General features: G+C 42.5%; 1 protein-coding gene across 1 annotated transcript; it reads left to right on the top strand.

Moving 5' to 3' along the window:
• The first annotated feature begins 10,790 nt into the window (after positions 1 to 10,790).
• Positions 10,791 to 11,637, top strand: LOC109739175 (membrane protein PM19L). Its single transcript, XM_020298260.4, has one exon. The coding sequence runs from the start codon at positions 10,926 to 10,928 to the stop codon at positions 11,475 to 11,477; it is 552 nt and encodes a 183-aa protein (XP_020153849.1). The 5' UTR covers positions 10,791 to 10,925; the 3' UTR covers positions 11,478 to 11,637.
• Positions 11,638 to 12,869: the final 1,232 nt, after the last annotated feature.

Consider the following 12,869-nt stretch of genomic DNA (forward strand, 5'->3'; position numbering starts at 1 on the left):
CAACAGGTCAAATTTAATATCAGCATACAAAGAATTTCTCACATAACGTATCAATAGGCGCCGCGTGCCGCCGCGCGGGCATGGCTAGTTTCTTTTAGAACAGCATAGCTCATGGTGTGGCAACGACTTGCCATGCCAGGGCTATGTCTGGCTTACTACTAAATGGCCTCTCCTCTGGCTATCAGGGTCGTGGGCCGGCCACTTGGATGGTTTTCTGCATTTTTTCTTTGTTTTTTGATTTTCTTTGATTATTTCATTTCTTCACCGTTTTTCGTAGTTTTCTTTGGTTTCTCGGTTTTTGGGTGTTTGTTCAACAGTTTTCTTTGCTTTTCTTAATTTTTTCCCTTTTTATACACATGCATATTTTTACACAGCATACATTTTTATTGTACACATGGAACATTTTTTTGATATACACTGACCATTTTCAAATGCATGATATACATTTTTTCAAATACATGTTTTTTATGGAATACATATTTGACATTTCTTAAACACGTTGAACTTTTTTAATACCAATAAAAAAATTTAAATTCCCATTTTTTTTATATTTTTGTTATTCTTTTAACACATGTCTATTGATGTAAAATATTTATTAAATTTAAATAGCATAATATAGTGAAAATTGTCCTGTATTTTTGCATGTTGAGGTGTTTTTTTTCTATGCATGGTTCAATGTTGAGGTGTTACTTTTCTCGTGCATGTTGCATGTTGAGTTGGCTTGTTAGCATGTTGAGAGAAATAGATTAATGTGAGCTAGTTATTTAGATATAGAAGGTTATGTGCTCTTAATTTTAGTTTTGCATAGATCATTTGATTGTGAAGCACCCGAAGCTTCTGCAATACACCCTGACCTTTATATCTTACATTTGTGCTTTCACTGAAAGTACCAGCAACTTGTCTCTGGCTCTAGTTGTTTGCTAGTACGGTGTTCCAGAAAATAACCGAACAATAGTACAAGAACGTATATAGATTTGTATGATAATGGGACATACTCAAGTTATCGAATGCTCACGGGGAGTGATTTTAGCCAGGCTCAAACTCTTGCGATGCAAGCAACAAGCTCAGTCCTTTTTGTATGGTTTTGTAATGGGGAAGAAGATATCATTGAGTACACTGTATGGGTTCATTGACTTGGACATGAACTCGACGACTTTTGAGGTGGTCGAACTAGATGGGGTATCTTATATCACATCTATTCCATTCTAAACTAGGGCTTCAATTCCATCGTCTTCGCTCTCAAACTAGCAACTACCTCCTTAGGGTCTTGGTCCTCGGGTATTTATAGCTAGCCTTGGTTGGTTCGATTTTTCTTCATGTCGATTCCACTGTCCTCGAATATTGTACATGCTAGAAAATAAAATCATATTTTTGAAGGGGCAACTCTAAACCATCAATAGCATGTGCCATATATGAACAAACCAGTCTGATAGGTGATTATGGATCTTCTAGACGGTAGTGAGTTTAGTTAGCATATTAACCTCTCGCCGATAGACGTCCTGCAAGTTGGACTGAAATAATCTATGTTAACTATATTTTTCGTGTTTAATTTCATGAAAAACTTCTTATTTTAGAAACTAAGAGTAGTGCTTTGTATACACCGGATGAACCAAAACATCTAGACAAGTATATAAAATAAACACACTATATGCATACAAAATTGACTCAGCGGTATTTTATATTTGTCATTAATCAATGCTATTTCAGTACAAAGCGCAAAGCAACACATTGCAATCGGTTTAATTTATAATCTAGGAGGTTCTGTAAATATTATGCTCACCTAGTAATATACTAGAAACATTATTAAGATATTAGTTAGACATTACGCTTTAGAGATCTTTACATTATATTTAAGAATATTAAAAACATCCATGAACACATCCACATACACACGTATAGTTCAAAAATAACTTTTATTACAACACACTCTTTGAATAGCCAAAATAAATTTTACAGTTGATAACAATGTATAATACAATTAATATTTAATGATTTTATTATATGTGATAAACTATGAAAATTAAATAAAATCTAAATTACACTCATTATATTTTAGTACGATAAACATAAATTTGATTAAGTATAAAAGCTTTTTATAAAAACATATTTATTTTTAATTTCCTCAGATTCTAATATGTTTGGACCGGCCTTGTATGAAGTAAATACTAAAAATGATCACGGTTTACATGTATGGTTAATAATTAGTTCACACAAATAAACTAAAATGTGCATAGTATTAATCCTTTAGTATTTGGAGTATTGAGTGATGCGACATTAAACTTAGCTCCATATCTTTTAGTCAAAAGGATTAACATAATTTTCTTCAAAAAATTATTAACATGGTCCACAGCCATATATTAAAAAAATATATAGTATATACATTAATCAATAACATTCTTGCTAAAACAAAAGTATCTTAATTAGTACTTCATTAAAAAAATTATTGTGATCACTAGAGTTTCATCATATTGTACTTGTGGTACTGTTACTGCATTTGCATGATGTGAAGCTGCAAAAGTAGCGTCAGCAAAGGCTACGATTTTGTTATCTTCATATTGAATGATTTATCCAAGTTACTTAGGGTGCATTTGGTTCCTTGTCAAAAATCAGTTTTGCCTTGCTAGGCTAGGCTTGCCGTTTGGTAACGCAAAAATATCCTAGCTTTTGGGGGCAGCTAGCCTGGCTAGGCTAGAAAGTCCTCGCTCCGCGGGGAGAGCCGATTCGGCTCGCCCTCGACGGCAAAGCCGGAATGCGCGAAAAGGATCTACGCGGAACTCTCCGGATGGATAAGTCTGCTGCAACAAATCCCTACATCTTCGTTCTCCACTTCGACCTCCTCCTCCACTTTCCCCCCGATTTTTCCTCATCCCCAACGATATCCCCCAAGGTCTACGTATTCTCCGTCAGCTGCAGAGATAAATCAAGCGAATCTGCCCCAGTTCCCCTTCACGATAGCTGAAGGCGCTCCAGATTTGACAGCGAAAGCCCACATCTGGGCTTGCTCTGGTCTGCGTCCGCCTCCACCCGCCTTTCCCAGGTCTGTGTCCGCCTCCTCTCTTGAATTCTGCTGTGTATGCGTGTGCTTTTTTCTTGGCAATGGATTAGCTGGTTCAGGAATTGATTATTACTAGAAGCTGCAAATCCTAAGTACTATCTTTCTATACTCCCCGTGGTCTTATCCAAGGTTGGATTCTTGTTGGGTGAGCTGGTTTGGGATTAGATTGGTACAGCTAAGGTGATATGAAACTCTAGTATAAAGCCACTGTGGCGTTGGGGTTGGGGAGGATACTGTTGTTGGGAGGCACCCAGCTCTTGATTTTTATTTTTGGCCGGACTGCAATTGAGTACTAGCTCATAGGAGTGCATGACATGAATTGATTTTACTGAACATGTATGATGCATCTGCACCTGAATCCTTAATTTGCTATGTACTGAATCATGCATACAGAGCTATCTACTTAGCATGCATCTGAACTGATTCATTACTTCTGCATATGTATTTTCTTAACAAATAGAGCCTCCTCTATTTTTGTCTTGTGCCAGCATCTTATTTTCATTTATATGAACAAAGATTTGTCTACAATAGTCCTGGACTGTATATACTAACGACACCGTGTTGTGTGAGTCATTAATATTCGATCTTCTTTGTATTTATAGATGGACGACAGTGCGCAAATTAACAGAAAAATTGCGTTCTTCAGTGCTTTTGTAGTGGCATATTGTTCATTGATCATATATCTAAGCAACTCTAGTCACCCTACAAGATACTCGTTGTTAGAGAGAAATAAAGAAAGAATGGCATATCTACGGAAACTGTATTGTGGCGAGGAGAAACACTGCATTGGTGAATTGCGCATGGGAAAATCAGTTTTCTTCAAACTTTGTGATAAATTACGCCGTATGGGTCCACTTAAAGATACATGGCATTGTACTGTAGAGGAGCAAGTTGCCATGTTCCTCACTACAGTAGGGCATCATAAGAAAAATATCGACATTAGTTTCCATTTCACAAGGTCAGGTGAGACATTGAGTCGTTACTTCAACAGAGTTTTATTTGCAATTGGGAAACTCGGGCCAGAAATGCTTAGGCATCGAACACTTGATACACCATCAAAAATTCAAGGCAACCCACGATTTGATCCCTATTTTAAGGTATAGTACAATGTCCATCTAGTTACCCATAAATTTTTAAATAACTTCATAGTGCAGTAGGTGTATTACTAATTAATTGTTACTTGGATGTTTAGGACTGTATTGGTGCTATTGATGGAACACATGTTCCATGTAACGTTCCACCTCGGATAGTCGACAGATTTCGTGGTAGGAAACCATTCCCTACCCAAAATGTTCTTGCGGCAGTTGACTTTGATTTATTGTTCACTTATGTTTGTGCGGGCTGGGAGGGTTCGGCACACGATTCAACTGTTTTAAGACATTCTCTTGAGCATCCAAATGGCCTTAGAGTCCCTGAAGGTAGGCCCCTGCATTTGTTACATATGAACATATAACATACAGAGTGAATGAGTGATTAATTGCTGATATTGTCATGTTAGGTAAATACTATCTTGCGGATGCGGGTTATGCAGCTAGGAAAGGATTCCTACCACCGTTCCGCCAAACTCGATATCATTTGCGTGAATGGAGGGGTAATAATAGACCTCGCACCCAGAATGAGCTTTTCAACTTAAGGCACTCATCCCTTCGTACTACTGTTGAAAGGGCATTTGGAACTTTAAAGAACCGTTTCAAAGTTCTGACAACTAGGCCTTATTATCCCTTTCCTTCACAAGTTCGAGTCGTCATAGCATGTTGTATCCTTCACAACTGGATATTACTAAACGGGGGTCCTGATGAACTAGTCTACAGTGAGCAGAACTGGTTTGAGCAATATCTAAGATCAGCTGGCTGTGTCCAACGGGATTTACGTGAGGAACAAAGGGAGGTGCTTAGAGATAGGGATGCCATGGCAGCCAATATGTGGAGAAATAGGCATAATGTTAGACGTGGTTGATTTTTTTCAAACTTTATGTATGAATTTGTTGATTCTAAGTTGTATTATCACTTAGAAGAACGACTTGTGTGTTTTCTTTCTTCAACTTGTAACCATGATTTCTTTCCCTTGGTACGAGTGCAATGCGATATGCATCTCAGAGGTGTTATTCTGTCTATGAATTATAAAATTTAATTGATGCCACAAGGATATGGCGGGTAACAATGTGGTGTGGCAGCCCCAAGTTGTAGATGAAATGCTACGTTACTACAAAGAGAAGATTCAGTCTGAGGGAAAACAATTTGTCTTCAAAGAGACACATCATGAGGAGTGTGCAAAACAAATCAATGCAAAGTTTACCACCGCCTTCACACAAAGGCAAGTTTATCACAAGTTCCATAAGCTGAAAGGTCAGTGGAAGATCATACTAGAGGCGAAGAATTTAAGCGGTGCCAATTTTGATGATGTCAACAAGATAATATTATATGATGATACTGAAGTTGTACGGATGAAGAACGTGAGCATTACATCTAAATTTTGTCAAATTATATTTCCATCTTGTATTATGTTTTGTCTTTTATAACTAACATGTTCATGCTTCCTCCTCTCTTCCAGAACAAAGACAAGAGGGCAAAATATGTCAATGTGCCTATTGCCAACTTTGATGAGATGGAGTTCATATTTCAGGATAAGCATGCTACCGGAGAGTTCACTGTCCTTCAAACGCCCTATGACCGTGTTCATGCTCGTGACAAGGGTTTTATTGGTGACACCGAGAAGAATGCGATTGATATTGAGGTTGATCCTGCAACACAATATGATTCAGATTGTCTTCCTGACGACACCAATAATGAAAGCTCATCTTCGAAACGTCCTAGAGGTGGCAAACGTGATAAAGGTAAGAGGGTGAAGTGTGAGGAGAGTGTAGTTCAAGACATGACGCGGTCTCTGCGTGATATGTCGGATACTATGCGTTTCACACACGTGACCAACCCGAATGAGAATTTATTCAAAATAATTGATGACATGGAAGAATACCCTCTATTCGTCCGACTTTCACTGCAGACATCTTTGGCCACCAATGAACAAGTGGCGTCCATGTTGAAGGGGAGGCCGATGGCTGCTATTCAAGAGTTTGTGCGGCGCTGGGTCCGTGATAACTTTCCTGAACACGTTCATGTTCCTCCCGGCGTGTGATTCATTTTACTGTAAAAGTTTAGGATTATTTTGTATGTCTTCCAGCATCGTCTCCTAGGGAAATAATGTCCATGACTCATGCTAGCATGTAATGATGTCAGAGAGTTTTTCATTCCTGAAAAATAAGCTTGTTAGTCAGATTAATTCTTTATCAGTCAGTGTGTTTACAGAGTGTGTCAGTGTGTTTACAGAGTGTGTTAAATTTACAATCATGAAGTTGCGCTGAATTTTTGCATGGCTATTTACAACTTGATCTTCCTGTAGCCATTTCTCTGTTTCACTGATATTTTTTCAATGATATTGTAGTGATGATGCACTTGTTATAAGCTACTTGTATTTGGATACTGTGAAAACGAGCTACCTTGCCCGCAGCACAACCAAACGACTAGCTGATGGCTGTTGCTAGCAAGGGCATTGAACCAAACGTGCAGCTAAGGCAAAGGTAGCCCAACCGAGCTAAGCTAGCTAGGCTAGCTCAGCTATGGGCAAGCTGGGCAATACAACCAAACGCTCCCTTATCTACTGCCCTACTAATGATTTTTCACCGATTATTTATATGAATATATTCACCGATCATTAAGTTTAACATTAGTGTCATAATCTAAAAAAATCATGATATATAAAATCTCATATTTCCCAGAAAACCCAAAGACCGGGAGCTCCAAGATTTCTCTATCTCTATATTAATAGATAATGATTAATATAAATGTAAGACATTTTTTTAAGATAATAGAGAGAATGTTTCAACTCAAATTGGCTTGTGCAGTCTGGTCTGAGATTTCCATTGGTAGCATCAAGACCTATAGGAATGTCTGGTGACCTTTTGTTGGGGTGGACGCCGATAGGTATTTGGTGGTCAGTCTGAAAGGGGAAAACATTATATCAGTATGCAGTTGGAGGATAATGTTTTCTTATTCAAATGGAAATTGGTTATTCGTTAGTCCACTTAGGGAGATGGAAAGGAAAATGTCTAGCTAAATTTGCTAATGTTTGAGCAATTGCTCATGGCCAGTGAAAAAAATGACTCTTTAATTTGTCCAAATGGAGTCACACGTTTTTATGGATCATTGATCTAAATGCTTTGAGAGAGGTGCAGCTCTAGGGTAGACTATATATTTTGGCATGCAACATGGACAATCGTACCTTTGAGAAATTAGATAGGGCTCTAGTATGCTCAAAGTAGGAATCTAGCATTCCCTCTTGCTACAGTAGCGAGGCTAAATAGAGAACTTTCTCATCATGTTCCACTCCATTTGATCTAGTATTGGGCTCACGTGTTTGAGATAGCATGATGGATAGTCTGGACAGCCACATTTCCCGCGAGGGGAGGGGATCAAAGTGGAGAGCGGGACTGTGGTGATCAGCATGAACACGAGGGGGCGAGGTCGTGGCGGAGAGTGGAGCAGTTAGTGGCGGACTCCTCCTTGGCGGTCCGTGGAGAAATACGGTGTGAATGAGATAGGGCGCCATGGGGTGTGGTTTTTGTGTTGGGCCCACCTGTTGGAGATAACATGACGAATAGTACGGACAACCTCATTTCTCCCCCACGTATGGTCTGGATTTGGGAGTGTCCGGACTGTTTAGATGATTGAATTTTGGGAAGCCTGCTAGCTAGGCTCCCAAGTCCGAACTCGCCCAGATCTACGAGAAAGAGATGATCTTCGACTTTAAAGACGACATTCATCATTTGTTTGATTCAATTATATGCATTGTAGCCCGTAGCAACATATGGGCGTTCTACTAGTTTTACTTATAACAGAATAGCTCATGGCGAGGCAGCGGCGAGCCATGCCAGGGCTATGTCTCGCTTATTGGTAGATATACCCACTGAGAAAAAAAATACTGCTAGTTATCCTCTGGCTATGGGGTTCGTGGGCCAGCCAGTACTATAGATCATGTTTTTCTATTTCACTGTTCAGAATTTTTTCATTGTTCTTTTGGTTTTCTTTATTTATTTCATTTCTTCACCGGGTTTTCACAATTTTCTTCGGTTTTGTGTGTTTCTTCATTAGTTTTCTTTAGTTTTTCTTATCTTTTGTTTCTTTTTTCTACACATGCATGCTCCTACAGAACAAACATTTTTATCGTACACACGAAACATTTTTTGATACACGTTGACCAATACACGATGCACATTTTTGAAGTACATGTTTTGATTTTTTTTGTAGGGCACAAAATTTGGACAAAACAAATGTTGCAACATAAATTCCATGAAGTTATAACTCCTCGAGGCAAAGTTAGAAGACATTCTTTTGCTTCTTCTCTTAGAGAGCAAGAAAATAGACTGAACTTCAAAGCAACTGGTTCATAAAATTTAATACGTGTCATATCACAACATTCGGTGAAAAAATGTAAATGCATACCGGCATCTCTCTGATGTGGAGCCTCCAAACTGGCGCCGTTAAACAATATTAACAAGATGAGGCTTAATTTTAAATTGTTAGGCAGCAACATAAGGTAATGCAATTGGTGCATGCATAATATTTTCGTTCGGAGCAACAAAGTGTCCAAGTTTCCTTGTCATAATAATTTTTTTGAGTACTTTTGGGACACGGACTTGAAAAATAAGTAAAGACAAGAAGAAAAACTGAAACAAAAACACTAATCTAATGACTAGTGTCACGATGCCTCCCCAGTAATGGCGTCAGAAAATGTGTTGATCATCCTTTCTAATCCGGTTTGGATTGCAAAAAGTTCATTTGCCTTTTAACCAAGAAGTGAACTTGATCCATGGGTATCAAACCCATAAGAGGATTTGCATTACGACAAAGACTCAAACAAGTTATTAATATCGCAAAATGTTTCAGTTTTAGCCGAACCTCTATAATGTTTTTCAACGTAAACAATGATATGAATGTAGCCCGAATAAGTTCAGTAATACCAAAATAAATTATCAATAGTTCATACATATATAAGCGATACACGAATGAACCAATGACTTCACTGCTCACGATCATTGATCATCTTCTTCATGCGGAGGAACCACTTCTTTCCTTCCTCATCCAAGAGGTTAATGTCCTGCAACATGATTCTTGACTCCTTCATCTATCCCGCAATCTGCAACCTCTGTTTCTCGAGTTCAAGACCACGTGTTGTTACCGTTTGCTCAAGCTCCCATTTGGCGGCCTACTCTTGCCTCTGCAATTCAACTTTGTTCTTCTCCAACATCAACCACTCCCCGTCGAACTTCATCTTCTCCCTTTGCACATCAATGAATATCTTGTACATCTCCTCCTTCTTCACCTCTTGGCATATCGGGTGTGGCTTCACATAGTGTTTTTTGCTCATGGTAAAGTTTCCAAAAAAATCCCAATATTTCTTGCCTTTTTGCTCGGTTTCACAAATCGGATCTATACTAGTGTTGCACCAATTTTCACACAACAAAACAACTTCAAATTGTGTGAATGCTAGACCTCTTGGTTTCACAACTTTTGCAACGTTCTTCTTATTTTTAGTGTGTGATGTTTGCCCAACTTCAAATACCCAGGAGTTTGTATCCTCCATGGTAAATTGTAAAGACTCTTGACCACTATTTATCAATGTCATGCAATATTTGTTCCTACAATAGGCATGGCAATTTAACCATCGCCCTACTAATACAATCAGATGATATGCGAAACAAAAGAATCTACGAATGCAAATGTAAAAGGGCCAAAAAATTATACCGAGTCTTGGTCGGGCATTCTGCCAAACATGAGGTGGGCATATCTGGAGCCGGCATTTTTCGAGGATGTCCGATGCATTTGGAGCTCCGTCCAGTCAGCCATCATGTCTGCCTCAGGGACGGCTTGCGAAAAGCTCAACGGTGACAAGTTGTTTGTCTCTGTGGCCACAACCGACGGATTGGTCTACGTCGCATCCATGTCCTCAGCAGCGGCCTCCAAGGCCGCGTCCGCTGCTGCCTTCGTCGCCACTTCACGCTCGAGCTACCTCCGCCAGCGCTCCTTCTGTGCATTCCCTGCCTTGCAAGGATCCAACGCCAAGCCGAGGACCCCGACTAATTTCGCTGAGGCATCATCCGTGGCCATGGAGGCGAACAGGATCATCGGTGACGACATCAGTGAAGGCGGATGAGAACGCGAGCATGGGAGGGGGTGGGCGGTGGGAGAAATGATGGAGGGAGGCGGGAGGAGTTCCGTCGATGCGGAGAAGTGGTCAATTCGGTTTTCATTTGTGATGTGCGCGCATTGATAGAGCCCACGTGGCGGGCCTATCCGGGCCTTCCCATATCCGCTTCGGATATGTGGAATGCCGGTCAGTTCTGACGTTTGGACCGGAAATGTGACGTCTGCTTGGATGTGGATTTTCTCTAATAGGTTTTGCGCAGTCCGTCGATCCGGAGAGCGAAGAAGAGCTTGACATCGAAGTAAAACGTCCCCACGTGAGGATCCTTTCCGCCGTTAGAAATCAGCAGAGCGTCTATTTCTATTTTAGTGGCCGTTTGCCAAGCGGAGGCGAAGTGTGGAACCCTCCGCACGCTGCCGACGGCTACTCGAAGCAGCTACCGTGTAAAGCCCAGTGAGGCACGCGTCGCGCCACCCGTAAGCGGCGCATCACACGTGTCCCTCTTTCACACCTATATATTCATCCCACTAGCTATACTCCACTTCACCACCTCATCCAGAAATCATCACATTCCATTCGCTTTTTGCTTGCACCAAATCCAATCCCAGCAGGTAGCTAGATCGACCAAAGCCAATCCAGTGATCACGACCTCAACCAGGAAAAGGGAGAAGCAATGGCGGGCGTGGGTCGTAACATGGTGGCGCCGCTGCTGGTGCTGAACCTCATCATGTACCTCATCGTCATCGGGTTCGCCAGCTGGAACCTCAACCACTTCATCAACGGCCTCACCAACCGCCCCGGCGTCGGCGGCAACGGCGCCACCTTCTACTTCCTCGTCTTCGCCATACTCGCCGGCGTCGTCGGCGCTGCATCCAAGCTCGCCGGCGTGCACCACGTCCGCACCTGGCGCGGCGACAGCCTCGCCACCTCCGCCTCGTCGGCGCTCGTGGCGTGGGCGATTACCGCCTTGGCCTTTGGGCTGGCGTGCAAGGAGATCCACATCGGCGGGTACCGCGGGTGGCGGCTCCGGGTGCTGGAGGCGTTCGTCATCATTCTGATGTTCACGCAGCTGCTGTACGTGCTCGCGCTCCACTCCGGCCTCTTCGGGAACCAGTTCGGTGGCAACCATGCTGGTGGGTATCCGGCGGAGCATGCGTACGGCGCAGGCGGCGACCCGCACAACAAGGGCATGGGCATGGGCACCGGCGGCGTCGCCAGGGTCTGAGCTGGTGATCGATCTTGTATGCATACATGGTATTGGTGTGTGTTGTGTTCATGGTTATGGTTGTAGACATGTAGCATGTACTAGTGGGTGTGTTCCGCTGCCTCCCGGCACGGATGGAGTTTAATTTACTAGTAGTATGATCGATCAATTGGCTTCTTAAGTTTGTGATGTGCAAGTGCAGTGATGCCAACTGTGTTATCTTCTCTTTTCTTCTGTCCAATTAATGTGTAGTGAAACTAGCGCAGTACGTTCGGTTTGGATAAGCACACATGTACTCCTATGTGCAGTACAGTTTGGATGTGTACACGTATGAATGTGCGTGTCAGTGTCACGCTGCATGCATGTGCTGCCTCCACTCGATCCCATTCCAACAAACATCGAAAGAGGGAAAAAGGATTTTTTTTTTCTGTTACAAATTTAGCTGGATAGTCTTTCATGTTTTTTATAGGTGTGTGCAGATCTCCGTCGATACTTAACCAAATCTCAATCAAGTAAATCTTTAACCAAATCTTAATCAAGTGTAGATCTCGATCAAGTGACAAAGATTAGTAAGATTCTTCAAAACAAAAGGGCAAGTCCAAGAAGAATCAGAAGGTTAGAAGGGGCATAACTGAAGATTTAGTAATTCCGTTTCTTTATTCTCCAAGAATCAGAAGTGGCCTAAGAGCAACTCATAGCAGAGTAGACCCTGCATCCGCTCCCCGCAAAATGCTTGCCTGACCAGACACCGCATCCGGCCCCAACCCGCAAAAAATTTTATGGGGCGCAGCAAATTCCCGACCTTCCCGGGTTTCCCCCTCGCGACTGCGGTGCCCTGCATCACAAGAAGCAGTTGGCGGGAGGGACATTTCAGCCTCGCGCTCGTTTCCTGCTCCTTCCGCCGCCGCCCGCCCTTACTTTCGATCGCCCGCCGCCGGCGATTCCGGCCATATCTACGAGCGGAATCGCTCCGCGGGGCCGCCCCACACCCTCCCGCGCCGAGCCGCTGCAGCGCCCCTCCGGATCCGGTGAGAAGAGCCGCCCCCAGTCGCCGCCGCCGCTGGGATCGACCACCGCCGAGCGCACCACCCTCGTCGCCGCCCGGGATCACTCGCCACCGATTAGTCCCTTTTTTGTGATTTTTGCGAGCTGTGTAGTAGATTGACGCGCCGGTGTGCGTGTAGATGGAGTTGACCCCGTGCGAGAAGTTCTTGCTATCCGATTCGGACGACTCGGATGTGAAGACCATGCTTGCGACCTTTCGGCAGCAAACATTGATCATGGCGCTTGCCGTGAAGGAGCATGAAGACGAGCACCAGAAGAGGAGGCGAGGATCTACTGTCGGGCGTCTGTGCATTCCGCGGAATCGCCATCTTGGGAACGAGATGTTGATGCAAGATTATTTTTCGGAGA

The sequence above is a fragment of the Aegilops tauschii genome, chromosome 5, assembly GCF_002575655.3.
Source record: "Aegilops tauschii subsp. strangulata cultivar AL8/78 chromosome 5, Aet v6.0, whole genome shotgun sequence".
NCBI classification, from domain to species: domain Eukaryota; kingdom Viridiplantae; phylum Streptophyta; class Magnoliopsida; order Poales; family Poaceae; genus Aegilops; species Aegilops tauschii.

Bases quoted from the DNA above. Each gene is read 5' to 3' on its own strand.
- LOC109739175 (XM_020298260.4), top strand. From the start codon at position 10,926: ATGGCGGGCGTGGGTCGTAACATGGTGGCGCCGCTGCTGGTGCTGAAC.